Below are 24,056 nucleotides of genomic sequence, written 5' to 3'. Positions count from 1 at the left end.
AACTAAACCTTTTGCAGCACAACCAAAAGAGAAAAGTGAGAGAACCTTTAAGGATACATTAACTGTGTGGGGTGTACGGGTTTACGGTACCTAGCGGAGGCTCCGGTGAGATGCCGATACTCTGTAGCAGGGCCTCGGTCTCCCGGCGCTTTCGGTCCAAGTCTGAGTCCTCTGGCGTGGCCTCTCTCTTCTGCTGGATCTCTGACTGCTCAGGATACACAGAAAAACATTTTTGATCAAAATAAATGTCCAATAATCAACCTTCTGCACACAGGTAGATGATTGTACGCACGTATAGACACACGCAACCTCAGCCTTTTGCGTGTCACGGCCTGGCAAAAAGCAATCGAACACACAAGCAACACACACACACACACCCCAGAGTGCCATACAGTATGAGTGCCAGTTGTGTGAAGTTACTCACTTTTTTCCTTACCTCTTTCTTCTTCCTCTCCTCCTCCTTTATCTTTTTCTCCTGTCTGATTTGGGCGAGGCGCTGCTTCTTGCGCTCCAGCTCTGCTTTTAAGTCACTTTTGTCCGACATGGCGTCCCTTCAAGACAGAGAGAGAGAGAGAGAGAGAGAGAGGAACGAACAGGAATGAGCTTGGCGTGGCGCTGTCACAATATGCTCCGGTTTCATTAGAAACGTGATGCAGTGTGAAGGAGTTTATCAAGTGAGCCTCAGCGATGAGACAGAAAAGCCACTGGGCGTGGCAGTTATACATCCATCAGTACAGTAGATCCATAACTTTGCTGGCCCAGCAAACCCACAACGAACTTCATATTGGCAAAACAGTTGTCAATACTACGCCACACATGGCCGAGACGGATTTCCACATTAGTGTGACAATAGTACCTTTTCTCTTATTATACACTGGAACTAGTCCAGTGTGTGCAGGCTATATTTAGACAGCCACTTATTTCACCTTAATCAAAATAAACAGAGTACTCTAAATAACTCAACAAACCTTGTAATGTACATTAAAATACTCTGTGATACATAGGACCTCTATTGCCACATTTCTCGTTTGGTACATACAGGATATACTAGTTTGATACATTTTATAAAAAACAACCTAATTGTAGCCTTACGGCAGTCAGGATGTTGAAAAGGCTCCCTGAGAATGCTGTGATTTATTACAGTAAGGTGTGCTACATATCTGTATCAGTCTGCACATCTGTATCAGTCTGCACCGACCCTCCCCAGTGATTTAGCACATGTGTAGATGGCACTTGACCCTGGAGGTTTGACAACGTCTGCTAAAGCTATTTGGTACAATTAATAAGAAAATAACTAAAAAGGTACAGTATATAACCATGACAGAAAACACAAATGACATCATTAAATGTGTCCTCAACAAACAGGCATGTTTAAGTACTTATATTGGGAGGGGGAATATGCACTCGCAGCCAGCTAATCACAAATTAAGACATTTAAACTGCGTTTAAGGCCTTCCCTAAAAAATACTGTGAGTTCAGATAGCGAGCAATTAACATAAAGGGGACAATCTTCCTCGCGAATGACCGTATGACGCACTGTTCTTGCAACACTCGTACCTTGTCCACTCGTGCAGATAATGATGTGTCACCCGGCAAAAGATGCTGTCTCACTGCTGCACCCCGAAAGAAAGAGATACAAATCAACACATAGTCTACCAAACGTGAAGTCACAGTGAATCGAGGCCTCTCGGGAACCACCGGAGAGGGCGTTTAAACCGTTTCGTGTGGCTATTGATGGCAGAAGCACAGCATCTTAGCGGTTGATGACCCATATAATACACAAAACAGGTGCACCGCACGCCGACACATCCCTAGCAAGAGTAGGAAGATAAGGAGGAGGAGGAGGAGGAGGAGAGGAAATCCCACCTCCTCTGACACGCACTGTCATCGTATGGTGGCTTTTGCAATGTCGCCATCTTCTGGCCGTTTGGAGAAGTGCGTTGGAGTACCAGAAACAAACAGACACATGTTTGACACTCTTTAAAAAGACCGTGTTTTATTGTTATTTTTAGACAAGTAAAGTGGCTCGTGGTTGAACACTTAATGAGTATTAGATAGCGTAATTTATATGCTAGCTAAAGCAGCGTTACGGTCAATGTACGTTGTAACGGTTGGTTCAATTGTGTCTCTACTGAAGAAGATCCGTGTGCGATCAGAAATGTGCTTTTATTAGCTGACTTATTGCATATATGAATACGTAAAACACGTAGACACGTTTTTCGAGTGTATCGTCGATAGGTGATACTGTAATAAAAGCTTTTGTTTTGTTACAGCACTACAGATAGTTCTTCTTCTACTGCTTTTTCTTCTTCGTTAGTGTTTATTGGCGGTTCGGCAACCCAGCCTAGAGGCGCATTACCGCCCCCGACTGGACTGGAGTGTAAAGCAAGCAATTATGCAGGAAGATAAATACATAATTAACAAATTAATGGAGGAACATTATTATTTTATATATATATGGGTTTTTTTTAATTAGAAAAAAAATGTATATATATATATATATGTTAAACAGTATATCTTGCCTGCTGTTTTTTCCCAAGAAAATATTTAACATAGTTACATGTTACATGTTAACATAGTCAGTGTATAGCTGAAGATATTCATTCATGTTGCAGTAAAGATCTTAACTGAATGAGAAAACATTTCATTCGTCAAGTATTCAATTCACACAGGAGTATACAAAATAAAGCCTTATGATGTGGTTATTTTTTTCATAGAGTATTTATTATTTATTTTATTGATTACTCTTAATCTCCATCTTGTACATTTATGAGGAATTTTTCATTGATAATATCAGTTCTAATTAATGATCTGCCGGATCTTGTACATGCTTAGTGCTTAAAAGCTGACAGACGCAATAGCAGCATTATTTATTTCCCTTTATTATCCACTGAAGAGCCAACAATATCGCCAATAACTGTACTATATACTCACAAATGGTCTGATACTCTTTTCTTAATATATGACTCACTCATTGGGGGTACATACTGCTGCAGCTGCACATCCTGTTCCAGGATCCTGTTCCATCTGTGAATACAAACACAGATTCTAAAAAGTGCTGATCCAAATAGTTCTGGACTATGGGCCATACTGGAAGCCGATCTGACTTGTCCTTCAATTTCTGCTGTATGTTGAGGTCTTTGCTTGGCAAGAGGAATAGCCAGAGAGCAATGGAAAAAATATGAAATTGTGGGGATGTACTGTAATTGACGTAATCCTATATGCTTTCTGCCTTTGCAGTCTTTTATGTTCCCAGCAGTTTGTTTAAATGTGTATCATATTGGCTCTGGAGATTAACCCAGTATGCAAGCATTAACTTCACTCTCCTTATCCTCAAAGGCATTTCTCCCATTTTCACCTGCATCGCTAATACTGCCGATTATTTAAATGATGCACTAATATACATAATACATAATACATCTAACTTTTTGAGGTTTGATTCTGCTGCTGACACGTGAGCTATATGCCCAGTCAAAGACAGATCGCATTGGGTGACCAGTATATATTTTGCAGAGATGCTCAACTTTCTCCTTACTTCTGTCTTGGCAAGCAACAAAGAAATCTCATATTTTACTCGCTCAATAGGCTGTTCATACAATTTTAGGAGATGGGTGTGATTGTATGCCGTCTTGAGAAACAAAGTACTTTTGTTTTTGCTACATTTAATCCCCATTTACTTGCCCCTTTTCCCAACTGTTGCAGCTTGCATTTTCTCAGACATCAGATGCACTGCGGCCTCTTATCCACAGAGCCCCGTCATCCCTTTGCAAAGATCTTCCTACGCTTTGTTCAACCTGAAAGAAGATGTAATTGATCATTATGTTGGATAACAATGGACTACATGCACTACCTTGGGCAGTTCCATTTTCCACCGTATATAAAACTGGAACATTCGGCACCTACTCTTTCTCCCACTTAAATGTCCCCATACATCCCTATTTTCCACTCCTATTTATAGCAATCAGCAACGCGTGTTTACTTTACATAAGACTAGATAATGGTCACTATGGTTCGTGCTTTCCAGTCCCACACTGGTGACAAAATGATTAAAAAAACAAACCCTTTCCTGTACAAGCATATATCCTTGCCTCTGACTTTTTCTGTGCTGTGTTTCCAACCGACACTTCCTCCACCACGTGCTCCAAAGTCCAGGCGCCCATTGGTTGCTCGCAACGTCAATCCCTCCTACCGCCCGCCCAACAACAACAACACGCTCCAGCACACTGTTGCCAGCTGCATTTGAAGGGCAGACGATCAACTTGTCGGGAGGCAAGGACGCTGCTCGAGAAACAAAACAGAAACAAAACAAAAACAATGATGGGGAACTCCTAACCAGCATCTGTGACGATGTTCATTTAACGAAGGGGTTCCTGCACGACGCCGAGCTGTAGCGTTGCTGGCCACCGGTCGTCAAACTGGAGCGAGCTGCAAGAGAGAAAGAACAGATTGTCTCCTCAAGCGCTGACGGGCTGGAGCCTGTAAACACACGGGAAAAATGAAGTTTGCTCAGCTTCTGCTGAAAAGCAGCTCCGTCTCAGGGATACCCAAGCAAGTGGAGAGGTTTGCTAAGTTCTCCCCCTCTCCACTGTCTATGAAGCAGTTTATTGACTTTGGTAAGTGTTTCGAGGAGTATCGATTCAGTCGCACACTGTTTGCATGTTATATAATTCTTTAGCACACTCACGGAGCGGTTACACAACCCCTGACAGCTGGCCATTGACGGATTATTGACCGGTTTGATGCTGTTCCCTCTGCAAAAACACACATACTTCTGCAGATATTTTCATTTACACTTAAGGTGTTCCTCCTCCCAAGGTCAGATCACGTCCACACACAAAAACAATCCTGGATGTCATTTACATGTTGCTTGTTGTTATTTTTGTTGTTGTGATTGGTTCGCTCAGTGTCTCTGTCCCCTCATGTGTCTGCAGGCTCGGCCAATGCATGTGAGAAGACCTCTTTCGTGTTCCTGCGGCAGGAGCTTCCTGTCAGACTGGCCAACATCATGAAGGAAATTGATTTCCTCCCCGACAAGCTGCTGGGCACTCCGTCCCTAAAGCTCCTCATCAGCTGGTGGGATATGTTTAGTAAATAACTTCCTGCACATCACCAACAATAGGGTTCAGAGGAACTGCAGCATGAGAGTCCTATTGCATGTCTGTTATTTATTTTTCAGGGTTCCCAGGCTATACAAAGGGTAGACATTGTACTTGTTTCAGCAGGGGAGAGTTATGCAACAGTAGTGTCTGCGTTATTGAAGACCTGTCCTTATTATTTCTCAAAGCATCAACAGATCCATTCATGCAATTTGTCCTCCTTTTAGTTTTGGTAAATCCACCTAATGACACGCTTACAGCTATGAAAACATTGCTGCTGACTCTCCTGCAGACTTTACCCTCGCGTGTTCATTATGTTTGCACAAGTCATGTTAAGACACGGTAACAATTGGCGCAATCCCCACCCTTTACAAAAGACCTCCTACACTCTGGCTTTCTCAGCAAAAGAGTTGATCTGTCACTTGTTAATGTTGTTGACAAAGGGAGAGAGAGAGAGAGAGCTCACGGCCTTGATATTTCCAATCAAGCTTGTCAAAATGCAAAGTCTCAAAACAAGTTTATTTCAAGATCTGTTGCAATGATGGGAGACAATCCAAAGTGTGAGAGCTGAAGGTCAGTGGAGGGACAAACCACACTGCTGTTCACCTTTCACCCAGTACGTCCATTGAGAGCGTGACTCACTGGCCTCCAGATGCCTTCTGTGACAAAACAAGCAGCTATTCTTTAAAGAGGACAGCGTTATTCTAATCATGTGGAAATGATCAATGCCTAATTACAACGTTGTTTAAACTCCATTACTTTGTGTCCGCCAGGTATTCCCAGAGTTTGTTGGAGATTGTAGATTTCTTAGAGAAGGATCCAGATGATAAGGATGTCCTGACGAAGTAAGTCATTTACAGACGCTTTCCAGTGCATACATGTTGCTTCTGTAAACCTTAAAGGCATTAAATAAAAAGAATCAGAGCAGCGGGGGGGAACTCACAATGCACTATGCACTGAAAGACATGCACAGCCGAGCTGGCGACATTTTAAAAAAGAGCAGAGAAGCAGATTACAGCACACACACAGAGAGGAAAAACAACTTCATTCTGTGCTCAGGTAGACAAACAGTACTCCACTATATCTTTACATTTCAAAAAAGTCTGTCGCCACTATATTAATGCTGTGAATGTCGTATAGAGAATATTATTCCCTGTCTTGTTGATTTGTAGTACCAATCTAGTTTGTAACCGCCAATCCAATAATTCTGTAATTACTTAACTGCCAATTTTTAACCTCATGTTGCAAAGTTAAGATCAGTCGAGAGTGTGATCAGACTCATGTGCTCGTACCTCATTGTACAGCTTTCTGAAGGCCGCTGTCAGACTTGAGGATTAGTTATAGATTCAGTTCATGCTCCACTGCTTCGCAAAAATCCAACATGTCCCAACTCAACGAGGAACTGTTCAGCAAACAGCAATACTTTGTTTAATCTGGAGCAATTCATCTAGTTCACTTTACAATAGTTGCATCTTGGGTGTAGAGTTTTTTATCAGGTATCACCTGTTAGAACAATGTCTACCGCTCTTGAATGGGGTTTCTTTAAATTCATGATAAAGTTATTAATATGTTATAATTAGCACTGCTGCAGCCACCATTAGACATTCTAGCACTGTTAACTTACCTGTCATTCTCACTGATAAACCCGGTATGCTAACAACCCCTCAAATACTCAAACGACCGTCATGTCTTCGCCCTCAGCTTCACACAGACTCTGGTGAACGTCCGTAATCGGCACAACAACGTGGTGCCCACCATGGCTCAGGGTGTGGTGGAGTACAAGGACGCCTTTGGCGTGGACCCCGTCACCAACCAGAACGTTCAGTACTTCCTGGACCGCTTCTACATGAGCCGCATCTCCACGCGCATGCTCATGAACCAGCACAGTCAGTATAGCACTCTGTCATTGACTGTGAGTTAATCACACTCGAAGCTCATGTCCTTAAATCAAACTCAATAACGTGCCGACAATGTTTACGAGCGGTTTGAAATGTCACAGCGTATTTTGTACTTTTTTTGTGTGATTGTGTCCGATCTCATTTTGAAGGTTTAACGCTGTAGAGAAGACACCCAACCTACCGTAATAGCTTGTCAGTAGTTTTATTTCACTGAATGATACAACACTTACACACTCACTCAAACTGGACATGTGCTTCATATTTGACTTAATATTCACAACATCTAGGGACAGTGAATTGTGTCTGTACGTATTTTTTTAGTCACACATATTTATTGCATTTTGCCCTGTAGCATTAATCTTTGATGGCAGTGTGAACCCAGCCCATCCTAAACATATTGGCAGCATCGACCCCAGCTGTGACGTTGTGGAGGTAATAAAAGGTAATGAATGATTTCCCTCTGTTCCAATACTGCTGACTATACATATACATACACACACACACACACACGCTGGATGTGTTATCTTTTATTCATGACTGTTTGACCTTTTATTATTTGATATTTTTAGAGTCAGTACACAAGGTGGGAAGTGAAAGCGCGTCATCGTGGCCTCAATAGGCCCTCGTACCAAATTGGAGCTGTCTATTTCTATTTGGAGTATAGTATAGTATAGTATAGTATAGTATAGTATAGTATAGTACTCTGAATGTTAGTGTAAACTGGTTCAAAGATAGAAACCATAATGTCCTCTAATATTGTTCTCCATCTCTCACGGTGAAAAGTAACCACAGATGATTTGTTTTTATTTTTGTTTCACTTTCTAGATGCCTATGAGACGTCAAAGATGCTTTGTGAGCAATATTACCTGACTTCTCCTGATATGGAGATCACAGAAGCCAATTGTAAGTCTTACAAAACAACCACAATTACTCTTGTCTTTACTGTATCTTGGTTGTTTCACCTGGACAGTTTCTGCTGTAGCAGTCTGTGTGAGAGGATAGTTTCTTTAGTGTGCTCTTGAAATTGAGATGAATTTTCTACTATACTATAATCAATCTCTGTTGGTTCAAGTGAAACCCTTTGTGTCGATGTTAGCTGGGTCTGCCAAGAGCTAATGCAGCATCAGACATTCCTCACTTTGAACAATTATCTACAGATGAACCTTAACAGAAATATAGACCAGAAAAAGGTTTCATTGTATCATGTTCCTCATATATATTGCTCATACATCTGGGGTTGGATAACATTAAAAACTCAGGGTTGTATGATTACATGCATTAAAAAAAGACTATTACACTGTATATATTAATAGAATATGTAGTTTATTACAATACATATGTACCTGTACCAGAGCTTTGAATACAAACTGTACACATTTGGCTGGAATGTTTCTGGCAGATAAGTCCCGATGTATTATAAATCAAAAGGATGAATGAAGTTATGTTCCTTGCTTGATTTTGGAATAGTGGCCTTAATCTTTTTTTTTAGATTTGTCATAGTTGAATATAGTGCCATCCATATGATCAGTATTATCAATTTCTTTCACAGCCAAGAACCCTGACCAGCCCCTCCACATTGTCTACGTGCCATCCCATCTGTACCATATGCTGTTTGAGCTTTTCAAGGTACAGTACCAAACGAGCCTGAACGCCAGACGTATGTCACTCCTCACCGTGTGTCCGCTCACTCGTTTTGTCATCGTCTTCTCTGTCAGAACGCCATGAGAGCGACAGTGGAGACCCACGAGATGAGCCTAACGCTGCCCCCGATCAAAGTGCGAGTCTCCCTGGGAACTGAGGACCTCACTATCAAGGTAGATGAGTCAAGATAGACAACTTTAGTACGAGAATCAGTATCGTGCAGAGGGTATAACACGGGGATAAATCAGAGTTAAAATGATACGAACAAACAAGTGTTGTTGCACCATTCACTTCCATCAACTATACTACATGTCCATGTTAAAACTAACCCTTGACCTGATTGCACAAAGCATGACACTGCTTAGATTCCATCCAAATGGTAAATGATGAAGAGCCGACAAGTTCGCCGCTGCCAGAACAAGAAGGAGACCCTTGTAAATCTAACATACCTCCCCTTCATCTTTAGATGTCTGACAGAGGAGGGGGAGTCCCTCTGAGGAAGATTGAGCGTCTGTTCAGCTACATGTACTCCACGGCTCCGAGTCCGGTCCACGAAGACAACTCTCGCAATGCACCACTGGTGAGGCTAAACCTTGTCTTCAAGTGTTGATGAGTGTCTTCGTCAGTACACGGTGTGCTACAAGACTACAAGCTTGTCTTTGCATTTTAACTTGGGATTAAAAGTCAACCAGATGGTAAATCTCCCCGTTCTAATCACAGACTCGCACAACTGAGCGTGTTGCAAATTAACTTATTGCAAAGAGGATTGCAGTCCAGGTTAAACTGTAACCATTAGATAAACTGAAGACCTGTTTACAACACAAACCCTCCACAGTGTCCACACTTGTGTTTTACATGTGACCCTGTTATTTTTCCATCAGGCTGGTTTTGGCTATGGCCTGCCCATCTCCCGTCTGTATGCCAAGTACTTCCAGGGAGACCTGCAGCTCTACTCTATGGAGGGTTACGGCACCTCAGCTGTCATATACTTGAAGGTGGGAACTCCACTACCTCCGTACACCCGTCAAAAATAACCTTCAGAAGCCCAGTTGGTGTAGAGTTCAAATATGCATGCACTGTCAACAGCACAGACCGGATTGACTGAGTGGTAGCAGATGTAAAGTGACTTTGCACAACTAATGTGTGTCTTGTTGTGAGTTATAAATCACCACATGTTCCATGTCAGGAGACCTTTGCTGTCTCTACTTAAACCGGTAAATCAAGCACAGAGCGGACTTTGTAGGAACTGGATCTCACTCTCATTCAGGCAGACGTGTGTCTGTGTGATAAGGATGCAGACTAATAAGTTGCCTTCTGTTCTGTATCACAGGCCTTGTCCTCAGAGTCAGTGGAGAGACTTCCCGTTTTCAACAAGTCAGCCTTACGGCATTACCAGACGAGCATAGAGGCCGACGACTGGTGCATGCCCAGCAAGGATCCAAAGAAACTGGGCAATTCCAAGAGGATTCTGTGATGGTGGACGGAAGTGAAGGACACTCTTATATAGTTTTAAATTAAAGAATCATACAATTAAAATGAAAAGGGTCCATGTTGGAGGGAATGGACAAACTTGTACTGTAAGTAGGGGAAGGCACCAAAGGCTTTCAGCATGCTACTGGACCTGGACTTGTGTACGCGGAATGTGGATTCATTTCTCACAGAGAGAAGCCTAGATGCAGGGAAATGCTCATTGTTGGTGTCAAGAACCAGATAAATGCACCGAAATAACTGAACTGAACTATCACTACCAGCCTCAAAGCATTTTAATGTAATTGTACGATGATTACAGGCTGCTAATGGAAACGGAAACAAGTATTAATCTTCTTTTGCCACACTCACTTTTCAGTTATATTAACCCAGTTACACTTTGTAAGTAAGCATGCCGTTTGTGTTTATGTCCATTTTTTTTCTTTCAGAGCATTTCATTTCACAATCGTAAGACGTAAGGAAGAAACACAAAGGGAGCAACGTCGGTTCCTCCACTTTTGTACATTTAGGCATTTCAGTCCTTCATAACGTACAGCATTGATTCACACAGACAACTACAGCATTTCATTGTGGCTTAGTACAACTACAGCATTTCAGAGTCACTATAAGAAGAACTTGCACTGGTTATGTGTGGCGTAAAATCACATCAATTGTTCCATTTCAGGCTTTTACCTTCTTTTATATGTGACGTTAACATGATTGATGGATGTTGATTTCCTCATGGCAAAATGGAATGTGCCTTTCTGGAGAAGGTTAATGGCTGAAACATAGTATTGCAACACATTTGAAATGAATATGTATGGTTGAACTGTGAATTATTGTATTTGAAATGTAAAACTGCCAATTTAACCATGACCTCCACAATAACATTTTTCCTCCGTTGAAACCGAACTGAAATACACACTTTTTAAACTTTTTACAAGAACGTTTTTAGTGTTTTCAAAGAGTAACTGTCTAGAACTGCACATTCATTTGATAATATCAAGTGCTGCGTAATGATGCATGTGTTGTACATTTAAATTACTTACTTTAAAGGGTGTGAAGGTCTGTGGGAAATGTTCACTGTTGATCTACAGAGAACTGTATTTGAGCTTTCTGGGAGGACACATACACACAAAGTGAAGTGTTGCTGTCACAGACAATGCTATATGCAAGATGTATTGATCTAACAGATATTGCCTTATCTGTATCGAACAATTTCACATATTCCATGTCCCCATTAGCGGTCATACTTTCAAACATACACTGTACTTCCCAATTATTTCTTTGCCAAGTTTGTAGCATTTAGAATTGCCTTGAGATCTTGTCGATTAAAATATCAACTCAGTAACTTCAGATTTTTATGATTTGTCTCTGCACCAACAGACGCTTTGCATTTTATACTGTATAATCACCACTCTGTATCGTGTCGCCCCAGTAGAAGGACCAGTGAATATAGAAAATAAAAATCTCACTTCTCAAAACGTGACTAGAAATCCTGCTGTTCATAGTCTGTAAAGTACACAGCATTGTGTGCCACTGCTCTGTGCAACATCGCTGGAAGTTGTTGCATGCTCATTGTCCCCCTGACTCCCCTCTTCTCTCCCCACAGTTTGTTTTAGGAAACTTTGCTCTGTTTTTGTGTCACCATCTCGGACACAGTCCAGTGGCTTTTTTTCCGTGGCCAGCTGCCAATAGGGGTTTGAGAACAGGCTGTCCCGCCCCGTCATTAGCGTGCCCACATGCCACACTTCTACTCTTGTGCCTTTTCTCTGCTTGTCTCTCTGAATTCTGTTTTCCAGTTCATTCAGGTATGATTACAAACACAGCGTTATGCAAGCTCGTTCTCAAAGATAAGAGCAAAGAAAAAAAGAGACCACTGCGTTCAAGTTAAGTTCAAAGCCAATTTCCCACTTCCCGTTATAATGTATTATTTTATTATTAATACATGATTTAAGAATATAGGCTCTCTCTGCCTGACTTTTACTGGTCTATTTTAAGAGTACAGGGAACCAGGCCTGACCCTTCAGTCATCCAGACAATGTTCCCTCCACAGAAGATATCTGGTACACATGCCGACCAACAGCGCTCAGCCACAGCTGTTTACATATATGACCTATGGACTGCCATAGGTTTGGTAAAAATAACACTGGCACATCAAAAGTACAAGCAACTGTTGTAAGATGGCGAGGTCACTGATATGACACTGGCCTCCATTTATTTTACCCGGATTGTTCAAAGAATGTGGAAACTGGAAATTCAAACATTTAAAGACAATTCCTATCATTCTCCAAAATGTTTGCAGGAAAAAAAACCCGATATCTTTGTCTTAGTTATTCCTTTATAGTAACAATCTAAAATGTATGTCTGCTATGTGTGCACTGTGTCATTGGAGAGGAAGAAAAAGCTCCGGCTCCTCTCTCCCCTCCTAATTCAGCCTTCATCTTATGCTTCCAGTTAATTTCTCCCCATTCTCCTCTTCAACAAAAACACGATACAATAGATCAGCAGGGCTTCTCTCTGCAGGCAGCAGCCTCAGTCGCATGAGTGCTTTCCTCTAATATACACTGATATTATCTCCCCATGTCAAATTAGACTTTTCACCTTGATAAAATAGACAGAGACGCTCACACCATTACAGCATGCTGCTGTGAATGGGCTGATTGGCGCAGGTCACAATTTAAGGTTGACCTGAGACTTTTTAAAGTACTTTAGTGGTCTTCCTTTAGGTGAGAATGTAGAAGTCGGGATGGAAAAAAAAAAGGTGGAAAAAAAAAGGTGGTGTTGAGTTAAGGTGGACATTCTTATGAAACTTGACAAGGGTATTAAAGGTTCTCTGTACCAAACTCAGAGCATATCTAGAGCCTCCATGCTCATATGTACCAACATGCACTATAAATAACACGCAGCCTATATGTCAACAAAGAGCAGAGAAGCTCGGTTAACAACACACACACACCCACACGGAAGGAGAGCGACTTCATTCTCTGCTCAGGTAGACATTACTCCACTACATCTTTACACAGCAAATAGTTGTTTGCTGTCAATGCTCCGAATATCAAATTTAGCATCTTTAAGTTACCAGCACTGTTTTTTGCAGAGTGGCCTCTGCTTAGAGAGAATTATATATTTTATTTCTGGCTAACAAAAATTGTCCCATGTACATGACTTCATGTGCAGTCTACTGGAAAAAAAACGAGCACTTGTTGTGGAGGGCTTTGTCAAGTGTTTGTACAGCAAATAAAGGGGTATCGCGAGAGCATTAGCTCGAGAGTGAGCATTAAGGCTGGTTGCCAGGTAGATATGGATCCTCTGAAGTATGTGGCAACACTGTGATAGAGAGACAAGACTAATTGTATTTACTGACACTCGTGCCACGGTCAAAGAAACCAGTACCTCTGCTGTAGAATGTAAACGATATACATAAAAGAAGGATCACAGAAAGAGAAGTTGTGGAGATTGACGGTGCTTCCACTTGTCCAGCACTATAAATGATTATTACTATCGTAATTAGCACAACAATTTTTTATCAGTGGATTGCTATTTCCTCACCTGTCCCTCAAATCTCTGTGAATGTCTGGATGAATAGTGAATCAACTCTCCCATGTGCAGCCTCAAACCACCATCTATAAATCAGTTTTAATGGTAGTCATGTGATTAAAAGTTCTACTCCAGCAAAGACAAGTTGCATGTAGTTTCCTCTGTACTGTCAAAGAGGGATTTCTGTTTGTTCCAGATAAAATCCTCTCGGAATGATGAGCAAAAGTATAAAAAAACACACCCGTTAGTACCAGCTCCAACTAGCAGGCTTTTCACTTTCCACAGTCAGCAGACAGGAAGTGAATGTTTCTATTAAAACTGTCAGGTTGACAGGCTTCATCAGTACAGTATCCCCTCAGGTTCCAGTAGTAAATATTGCTTCATGGGAGATGGCAGAGGCAGCTGTGCTACACCTCTGTGGCAGAACCCACCCAGGCCGGCTCTGATGGCACATCTGGTCAGGTGAAGCAGGCTCCGAGGAGAGTTGGTGCAAACGGCAAACAACGAGTCGTAGAAGTCTTTGTGTCGCTGAGTGAGCAAAAGCAAAAACAGGTAAAGATCTCACATCTTATCCGGATTGTAAATCATTAATATAACCCCACCTTTCAAAACAAAACAATTGATCTCTTTACACAGCTTCTTAGGCTCTGGCCTAACTTGTTTTTTAGTTTTTAACTAAGAGAGTAATGTTAATCTTACTCACTGAACACATACTTCATACTAATCATGTACCGTTTATCATTGTACTACCTTGTAGCAGTCATCAGGAATGGCAGCTCTCCACTTATTTGTGGGCTTTATGCGTTCATAAGAGTTGATCATGATTTCTACGGCTCCGGGGTAGTCGTGGCAGGTCTCCAACACCTGCACCACAAAACAACACACACAAACATTTTATTATACAGCACAAGAATCTGCATCTACATAATGTGCAAAAGATTTTCTAAAAACACGAGTCTCCATCTCTGTACCTTGTGGAACTGGGGTGGGTAGATCCGTGGTGCGTTATGGTTGAGCAGCAGCTGATAACAGAGCTCAGGTATGGCAAAGGGCCTGACATCAGTCACTTTGAGGACATACTGGATAGGGGCACAGCCATTGATGTCCATGGCTCTGGTGTCAGCTCCGGCCTCCAGCAGCATCTGCATCAGGACGTGATCACAGTTCCAGGCTGCCTTGTGAAGAGCTGTTTTATTGTCCTCTTCTCTGAGGTTGGGATCTTGGAGAGAAGAAAAATGTTGTAAAAAACAAAAACTCAAAGCGTTCCACGGATGGTACACAATGTCAATATAAGCACAAAAGTCCCCAAAAACTCACCGGCCTGGTGATCCAACAAGATGCGACAGACAAGATGATGATCTTGGCTGTAGGTTTGCTCTTTAGAGTCAAAAGACCAGAAGCACGCAGTCATCAGGGGCGTCTCCTGGAGAGAGTTGACTGCATTCACAGACGCTCCGTGGGCCAAGTAGAGAGCCATCAGCTCTGGGACGCCGAATCTGGCTGCCGTATGTAAAGGTGTGTCCTCCTCATTGTTTTGGCTGGGCATATCAACATTGGCACCTCCACGGGGGGAAAAAGCAATGGTTATTTTGCATCACTTTCATTAATCTGCTAACATCCACTCACCCTTCCCTCCTGACCTTTGAGGATAAGCTGCTTGGCACAGTCCACAGACTCCCTGGTGATGCAGTAGTGCAGGGGGGTGTGTCCGCTCAGCGACAGGCTGTGTACTTTTGCCCTGTGAGCCAAGAGCAAAGTGACACAGTCACCGTTGGAGACCTCGCAGGCCACATGCAGCGGCGTCTTCCCATTGGGCGTCCGGTTGATGGCGGCACCTTCCTCAAGAAGCACCAGTGCTGTTTCCACAGCATTGTACATCATGCATACATGAATACCCATCGCCCAGGACCTCTCCAGTTTGTAGCCTGGGAGCCAGTAACCTGTAGCAAATAAGACAACTAAGTACTTAATCATTCAGGATCCCAGTGACTACTGCGGCCCGACAGGAACACAATATTTCCTGTCAAATGTAGAACTGTTGGTTATTTCACAGATTTCCATTTGTGCCGTTTCCTCTGTTCTTTTCCTACTGGTTTGAAATAGTTTGACTTCACTTAGAAATAACAACAATTAAGAATGTTTTTTTTCTTCTTATAAACTTTTAATTTTGATTGTTGTAGTTTGTCATGAACGTTCAAGGTTATAGAGAAATACTTGGAAAAAAGTTATCAGGAGCTGTACAAGTGAGGGTCAAAGGTGCTTGTACTCTGACTCACACTAGATTTACATCTCATAATAACTTTGTTGCTTTTATTGCATTATGTTTAATCCCCAGGAGCCTGAGCATGTTATTGTAATTGAGCTAGTGTCGAGTGTTTGTCATTTCCAGTTTTAAGATGAATGGGGATTTAACACCACCTACTGGAAAAACTACAGAGTGTGTTTACAATCTATTTTTCTAACGTAATGCTTTGTTAAAACTATGATGTCTCACAATCTACTACTCACATGATAACTCATATTTCAGGGCCTTAGTGCTTGATATAGTCTGACAAACAGACAGTATATCAGCGTTGATTTTATTGCTGCTGGTTAAATGTGGCTCAATCTCTTCCTACTTTCTCCGTACCTTGTTTGTATGAGGCCAGCACCATGCTGGGGTCCTCCACCTCTAGCACAGTGTCAACGTCTAGTTTTCCAGTGTGCAGAATCTGCGTGACCTCTTGGGCGTCGTTGGCCTGCAGGGCCTCCAAGAACTGTCGCTTCAGCTGTTTGACAGCCAGTTGTCCGGGGCTCAACTCCTCCATGAGCTCTGTGAAAGAAGGGCCTCGCTCCTCGAATGGCACTGCCAAACCAGCCGACTTTGACACCAACGCTCTCCACGCAACATGGAGGAGATTGCGAATGAACACACAAATAATAATAATAAAGGTGTCAATCATACCCACACTCTATAAACCACGCCATCAGATATGGGAGGGGTGTGAGGAAGAATATGAAGAGGGTCAACAAGTGACAGGAGGGAGCCGTGTAGGGAGAAAAAAATAGGCCTGAAGTGAAATTAGGCTGAATATAAATAGAAAGGAGGGAGGGAGGTACTGGAAAGCTACAGCTGACTGGCTGTTCCGGGGTCAGTCTGCTGAGATGTCCACTAAGAGAAGGCAGTGGATGGTCACATGGTAAAAACAGCACGGCAAACAAATCAGCTTGTTCTCTTCTATTGTTCCTTTACATGCCTATCAGGTTTACCATGATATTCTAGACAGAGAAGAATGAAAAATGTACAATCATATACAGTCATAACATGCATTTTGCTAACAGTTTTGCTTGCATGGGGCAGAGATTTCTGTCCCTATGACCACTACAACTATGTGTAGGAGGTCAGACAAATGGTGGGAAAAAAAGAAGAAACAAAAGCAGACTATGGACAGTGACTGCACATTTTATTCAGTGCGACAGGTAGCCGCCCTTTCAAACTTTTCAGGATGCGAAAAAGAGAGCAAGGTAATGACAAAAGAAAAGGAGGAGGAGAATAAAGCAGCGCCGCTTTTTAAAAGAGTGAAAGCATGGCTAGCAGTTTGTGGTGATTATCTTTTGCTCTCTTAATACATGAAAGACAAACCCTTCCGGGCATGACTCAAACGCCTGCCAGGAGCACCAGGGTCTCATCCATACGTTGGTTTCATCATGCCGGGCAAGCTCAGTCAAGCACACAGAAAAGATCCGGGAAACACATGTTGGCCTCAGGTGTGACCTTTAAGCTCCTCAGCCCTCAGACAAACTGGGCACACACACTGTCACGATAGAAAACAAGGCTTCTTGAGGATTCGTTCAGCATATTGCTCTCAGTGTTTTACTATACATACAAAAGAGTCAAAAGAGTGCAGTCGGCGGACTGACTTGACAGGGCTGGGGTGGGGGGGGGTACTCACAGAAAGGTTCAAGTGTTCAAAAATATTCCATAAGAACACGTCATGAGCAGTTTATTGGAGTTGCGCTGGAGCAGCACTATGGTTATTTTAGAGGAAAACAACAAGCACGGTGGGGGAGTATTTTCAAACTTGAAATCCTTCATTTGATAAAAACCATTTGAATCTAAATCACTTTTAATGAAATGTTTACTTATGTTTTGGCAATAGTTAGTAATCATACAATTCTGGATAAATCAGTGTTAGGTGTTAATAATACTCGCATTTTGAATAATTTATCATAAACAGTAGTCAGTTGCTTTCATTAAATACAGAAATAAATAATAATAACATTAGTACATCAGTGATACCTGTATTACTGTGGGTTTGCATGGAGGTATCTGTAACCCCTACTATATTTCTTGCTCTTAACCAGTTAACAGTACACCAGGCAGGGCCCTTCAGACAAAAGGGAATTATAACCAAAGCTGCCTTCTTGTTGATCACGGTGACACTGGCGTCTCCATATTTACTGTAAACCTACGGAATGATTCTCGGGAATGCTAAAGAAGTAACACAGGGAACATGTCTCTCAGTGAGCGTCATAATCCTAAAACAAGGATTGCATAAAGTACACATGTCAAAACAATTTCAAAAGGTATATTTCTTTTATATCTAACAAGTAAATCAACATGTTTCAAAGTCTTACTGAACCAGTTACATAGGAAAATTTAAACTACAGGTACAATTTCCAGTGTAGCATCAGTAGTATCAGGCGTTATCATCTTTAAGACAATTTCTGGACTCACTGCATCTGTCCTCCATCACAGAGATGACTTGTCTATATGGCAACATTCCTAAATATTTTTCAGAATTAAAGTAATTTGCAAGGTGCACTTCGTCCTGTAATTGTATGAAAGAAAAGAAAATAACAATTATAAATGTTTAGTCTACTGTATATATGTTTGGACACTCACACTGAAGCGGGTAGAGTTCAGAAAAATTCTACTATTCTATAGGTTCTAAAGGCAGTGGCGGGGTATTACTTTGTTATTGAGAGAGAATACAAAAGAGGTCAAAAGCAGGTTACAAGCCGTGTCGAAGCAACGTTATGCATCTAAGCAGGAAGTTCAATTTTACAATTTTTTGTTTTGTTTTTGTGATACAGGATTGGTTAGTTACAAATTTCACGATTACATTGTACCTGAAGTCTCCATCAGAACCAGTCCAATGAGTTACAGTATGTCCTTGTCGTCATTCATACTTTGTGATCTGCTTTAGTATGGTACATGTATACTGTAGGGAGCATTGGACAAGCCAGTGCAGAGGTTCAATTTACAGTATATGCACTTCCAGTGTTCTTGCAAGTACTGAGAGAGTTTGTTTCTCCCTATTAAACTTGGTTCCTGCTTCAGTTCCTATTGGAAAGTTCCAGTGTTGCCTCCTCCAGTAGTGAAAGTAAGCAGCATGGGGACACCCAGTGGTGGGAGATGAATACTGCCTCATTTATTCCCCCTCACAGGCCTGACCTGTATGAGCTTTGTCAAAGCAAGAGAGCAATTTCACTGAGCTATGTATCTGAACAGGATATACATAAGTCTATTGAAATGGCACAGCAGACGAATCTGTATTATCACTGTACATGATCGTCTGCGGGAGCTTTTATGGGTAACACAGACGGCTCTAACGATGATATGGGATGAGGATGAGATAAACTTTTCACAGACTTTTTCTAGCTATGAATAAATAGACCTAATTTACAGCAATAAACAGCAAAATAAATAGAACTGAGTAAATCTTAAATGGCCAAAAAACTCAGGATGGGTGTAAAATGAGGCAACTGAACGGGGGCATCCTATTATCCAACGGCTTATTTTGGTTTAATTTGCTTGGTGAAGAAGTCACTCAACAGTCTCAGACAGTTGGGTGTGTGGCTCCACCAGTGAGAACTATTAAACTACTGAGCAGGCGTCCCCTCAGGGTTCATTTGTGGGACCTACTGACGTTCTGTTCCTCGAGACGCTACTTGGTGTGGTGCTACAGTAAAGCGTGAGGTCGGAGATCTAACAATGCACTTCACTCTGCCGTGCTTTCTTTGTGCGCCTCTTTCTGCTGCTGCTCAAGCTCTCGCTTCCGTAGCTTCTCGCGTTGTTTCTCCACTTTCTCTCGGTTCCTCTTGGCCTTTTCCATCAGAACTTTAAGGTCTTTGATCTTTTTCTTGATCAGGGCACGGTCCTGGGAAGAAGAAACTCCAAGGGCCTGAAACAAATAATATATGTATATATATTTCTAATGTATTTATTTTATATGCACTGGTTCGGGTCGGGCTTGAACAGAAACTATGCAAGGTCATGTATGGTTGGGCCTGATATTTTGGGCCTGATCATAGCTCTACTTTGGTCTTCCTGTATCTATATCTATATTAATTGCCCAAGGTAAACAGGATTTAAAGGATCACGTACATTTATTTTGTGACATTTTACAGTTGAAGAATAAACATTGCTCTCTCCATGTAACCATGTAATGGCAGCACTGTTTCTACTGTTGTACCAATATATCTGTGTTCTCTAATATACAGTATATACTGTATCTACAGTATATATATATATATATATATATATATGTATGTGAGCATGTATGAATCACTTTGAACTTACCTTGAGCTCAGCACTCTCCAGCTGTAGCAGCTGTTCCCCATCTATGTTTTTGGCAGTGAATTCTGGGATGTGGTGTTCTAAGTTGAGGCCCATTAGCCAGCGGGCCACTTGCTGGGAGGTCCACTCTGTGACGCTGCAGTTCTGCCAGTGATACGGCTTCTGAAACTGTCCCTCGTCTAGGATCTGAACACATACAACAGGAAGAGAGACAGACAGGGAAAAAGAGGCAGATAAGATGCAAATCTTTCCAACTCGAACATACAGTATTTAACCATGCACTAAAAATGCTGAATGATAATGTTTAATGAATGCTTAGTGAGCTCAGAGGAAATCAACGACACATTCAAGACATTTCCCAAGTAACTCTATTGTGGAGCAACACATATTACTTTGTGTAAAAATCCTTCATCACCACGAATAATGTGTGGGAATGAAACAGAGACAAATGGCTTATACACAACAGACACATAAAGACATGTATGCAGTTAAACACAGGTCTCACCTCATCATCTATCATATCCAGACTCTGAATGTGGCAGCATTGAAATAAACAGAAGACGACTGGGTGGTTAACAAGGAAATCAATATAGCTTACACTACAACAGCCTAGACCAGCATTTAAATACAATGGGCCGAAAATGGTGCATCGACTTAAAGCTTGTTTTCTGCATGATGAATATGAGAGAAGCTTCTTCCTGTAGAGATAATGCTTTTTCTGTCTTTAAAGCCATTAAGGTAATACATGGGGGCACAGACACAAATTAAAAAGTTGTTGTTTGCATTTAAATGTATATTTTAAAAACAGATGAGTTGACAGACTACATTTTTACAAAACTGGGATTTGGATTTTAGGCTGTGAGTCAAAAAAGTGGATGTCATGTTAAGAGCATTTAGAACTGATAAGTAATAATAAAAAAGTACTACTTTTGTTAAATGTTCATTTTGTAAGCTTGTATTTAGGGGGTGTTCCCTTGATGTGGTGAAATCAATCTCGGGTATATTGTTTGTTTAACCGTTCAGATAATTCATCTCATCTAGCAAACTACCATCACCTCATCCGACTTAATATATTCCATATACAATATTTTAAGTTTATACGTTTACCTCATCTGAGGAGAGCACCAGTGTGTGTGAGCGTCCCGACATCTTGGCTTCACTCAGCAGGCCGCTGATCTCCACTGAGCTGCTGCTGCTGCTGGCACTCAGATCATCGTTCAGAGTGGGTGCCTGAGAAATCAAAAACACACTTATAAGACTGGTGGTTAAGAGCCAACTGGCACTGAGGCTGAGTTTAGTTGATTAGATGGAGGGCTTCTCTATTTCTATTTCTTAAACAGAGAGACTGGATGAGGAGGATCAGAAGGATTAAGACGTTTCCTCCGAGCACGTACCAGAATGATCTACAGTATGTGCTTCTTCCTAATATTTGATGGTCAGTAAAAAGTGCATTCAACTAATGTATTTAATCTGTTTGATAGACTGCAGGACGTCAAGGTTGTGCACATCCCTCATTTTTAAGACATTCCATTAGAGCACAAACTGAGAATGTGATTAGTGGCTGGAGAAGATGTAGCTGGATGCTATCCAATTAAAAAAAATCTCTCTCTCTCTGTGTCCTTGTGAGTGTGCCAGAGTGTGGACATTTATGGTGTTACAGTATTAAGATTTAAGATCTGTGCACAAACATGCAAAGACAAGCTGCTGCTGAGAAATACGGACTAAAAGGAGGAGAAAACACTAATATTAATATACAGTATGGAGCAATAGTTTTTCTTACAGGCCTCCTTTTCTCCTCCTGGAATATACAGTATTTACATTGGTCCTCTGCATAAAAGACTTATGTATTGAGTGTCAAAGACAAAGTGCAACATTACATTTATATAAGATTTTGAGTTAAAGTCTAGAATTTCATCTTACATTTAGCTTCATACTGTAGCTCAAAGAGTTCTGCCTGAGGTAAAAGCAAAACTTAGACTTTTGGCCCTTTGGGCTGAATCCTCACTTAGAAGCGCCTCATAACTATTAATGTGAATACATTCTGCATTGATTTATCTTCTGGTGTGCACCCCTCTCAAGCTAAGAGCATGTCCTTGGAGAGAGAAATGGATTTGATTGGTGCAGGATCAAAAATAATCTCCTTTTTAATCCTATGGTAATCACATCTGATATTACACAGGATTAGAAACAGTTTTCATTCAAGTTCCTACACTGCAACGAATGCCCATGTTAACAACTTTAATCTTATTGTATCAGTACGACATCTAACTGATTGAATGTGCATTATGAAACAGAATGATTTCCTAAATTGTGATTTAATACTTAAAAACAGACCACACGATTGCTAAAATGGACATTTTTTACAGTGTCGTGGAAGGCATAGTTAAGATTATGAAAGGATTATTATTATTTAGGATTATGTAGGAATACCCATTGATTTTCTTGGAATTATTAATGCAATTACGCATGTTGAAGTACCCCAATTCTCTTTATGATAAACCATGTTTACCTCTTAAAGCACAAACTAATTTCCATTTCAGTGGATTGAGGTATAATTGAACCAAACACAAAACAATACAATACCAAGTAATATGAATAGGAGAAGAAGTGGGGCGATGTAAGGGAGGTCTGTTCAACAGAAATAACACAACACATCAAAGCTAAATGGCAAGAAAACTTGTCATCAAATGTACAGTATGAAGGTCTACATATACAGGTCTGGCAAAAAGTCTGCTCTGACTCAATTTATAATTACATTAAAACAAAGAGTCGTGATGTCCTCACTGTAAAGTGAACCATTATTTGCCCAATGGCAAATCACTAAAGCTCATGTACCTTGGCCTTGAGTTTCTCTGGACTGTCCTCTGCTGACGTCTCTGTGGAGCTGAGAGACAGAGAGGAAAATTATGCAGAGGTCAGTGGAGACGATTGCTGCACCACACATTCATAAACAGTTTCTGGACTTCCATTTCTAATAACATCAAGAAGGAGTTGTCCAGTACTGTGCACTAAATATTTTATGTGTATTCTGTACGCCCATCTTCTCAAGTTAAATTTCCTCATCAGTGGTACCACATCAATCCTTTCAAATAAGCTTTAAAGGAAAAGAAAATCACTTTGGTCACCAAATAATCACAAAAAATGACAAATTAATCATACGTTAGTTGGTATGTGTACAACTCAAAATGAAAACATGGTGTCCAGTATTTAATCTTACCCAGTATCCGGAGCTTGTCTGTGTTCCTCCACACAGTGAGAGGGGCTCGACATGGCAGGAGACTGAGAACCTGAGATCACAAACGCCCCACACTGAGATTACTCCTACGTCAAGTGATGAGTAGGTACAGTTTCAGATGTGTTGGTGACCATTCGATCCTTCATTATGGGATGTGCTGTAGTGAGGGTGCAGGAGTGCTAACCTGCAGTGGACGGCCGGTGCAGTGTTCGTCTGGGGGAGCTTTCTGCGCTGCCAGGGGCCCTGAGGACTGCAGCTGCTCCATCACAAGAGGCCACACTACGAATCGAACCAGGCCGACTGTGGGCTGGACTGCCGTGTCCTTCTGAGACCTGAAGCCAGACGTAAAGGGACAAAAAGGAAACAAGAGATGAAGCAAATGGAGGAGTGGGAAGTGAGATAAGACCAGAAGATGAGAGACAGGAAATGCAGAGAAGAAGAATTGCGATGGAAAGAAAATGAATGACAAATTTAAAAGGGAGGAAAGCAAAGGCTCAGAAATGGTCACAGAAAAAGGGAATAATAAAGTGCAATCAAAGTAAAAGTGATGTGAACAGCCAAATGCGGAAGACTAATCTGAAAGAAGTCACTTGACATACTTTCAACATTTCTAATTC

The 24,056-nt window shown here is 41.4% G+C and overlaps 4 protein-coding genes across 4 annotated transcripts in view; 1 reads left to right on the top strand and 3 right to left on the bottom strand.

Annotated features, from left to right (window-relative positions):
- The window catches only part of dync1i1a (dynein cytoplasmic 1 intermediate chain 1a), a gene marked incomplete at both ends in the record, with an annotated part of 46,757 nt that extends 46,213 nt beyond the window's left edge, over positions 1-544 (bottom strand). The window contains 2 exons of the mRNA XM_079176026.1: positions 91-208; positions 437-544. Of these exons, the coding sequence (XP_079032152.1) occupies positions 91-208; positions 437-544 (226 nt within the window). The remainder of the gene's footprint in view (positions 1-90; positions 209-436) is intronic.
- A 3,706-nt stretch (positions 545-4,250) lies between these two features.
- Positions 4,251-11,921, top strand: pdk4 (pyruvate dehydrogenase kinase, isozyme 4). Its single transcript, XM_079175849.1, has 11 exons — positions 4,251-4,613; positions 4,932-5,073; positions 5,870-5,941; positions 6,798-6,982; positions 7,347-7,436; positions 7,820-7,897; positions 8,544-8,620; positions 8,710-8,808; positions 9,102-9,215; positions 9,517-9,630; positions 9,966-11,921. The coding sequence occupies exons 1-11, from the start codon at positions 4,496-4,498 to the stop codon at positions 10,107-10,109; spliced, it is 1,233 nt and encodes a 410-aa protein (XP_079031975.1). The 5' UTR covers positions 4,251-4,495; the 3' UTR covers positions 10,110-11,921.
- Positions 11,922-12,072: 151 nt separating this feature from the next.
- Positions 12,073-16,606, bottom strand: asb4 (ankyrin repeat and SOCS box containing 4). The gene is made up of 6 exons (XM_079175897.1): positions 16,272-16,606; positions 15,283-15,582; positions 14,960-15,202; positions 14,614-14,861; positions 14,393-14,506; positions 12,073-14,170 (listed from the first exon to the last, which is right to left on the bottom strand). Exons 1-6 carry the CDS (start codon positions 16,582-16,584, stop codon positions 13,982-13,984), a joined length of 1,407 nt encoding a protein of 468 aa, XP_079032023.1. The 5' UTR covers positions 16,585-16,606; the 3' UTR covers positions 12,073-13,981.
- A 3,020-nt stretch (positions 16,607-19,626) lies between these two features.
- The window catches only part of ppp1r9a (protein phosphatase 1, regulatory subunit 9A), a gene marked incomplete at both ends in the record, with an annotated part of 44,128 nt that continues 39,698 nt past the window's right edge, over positions 19,627-24,056 (bottom strand). The window contains 8 exons of the mRNA XM_079175598.1: positions 19,627-19,809; positions 20,208-20,390; positions 20,710-20,733; positions 21,312-21,434; positions 22,788-22,832; positions 23,040-23,088; positions 23,422-23,491; positions 23,624-23,771. Of these exons, the coding sequence (XP_079031724.1) occupies positions 19,627-19,809; positions 20,208-20,390; positions 20,710-20,733; positions 21,312-21,434; positions 22,788-22,832; positions 23,040-23,088; positions 23,422-23,491; positions 23,624-23,771 (825 nt within the window). The remainder of the gene's footprint in view (positions 19,810-20,207; positions 20,391-20,709; positions 20,734-21,311; positions 21,435-22,787; positions 22,833-23,039; positions 23,089-23,421; positions 23,492-23,623; positions 23,772-24,056) is intronic.

This window comes from Pholis gunnellus (assembly GCF_910591455.1).
Source record: "Pholis gunnellus genome assembly, chromosome: 16".
In the NCBI taxonomy this organism is placed as follows: Eukaryota; Metazoa; Chordata; class Actinopteri; order Perciformes; family Pholidae; genus Pholis; species Pholis gunnellus.
The sequence above is the reverse complement of the archived record's forward strand: the minus strand, read 5'-3'. Positions and strand labels throughout refer to the sequence as shown.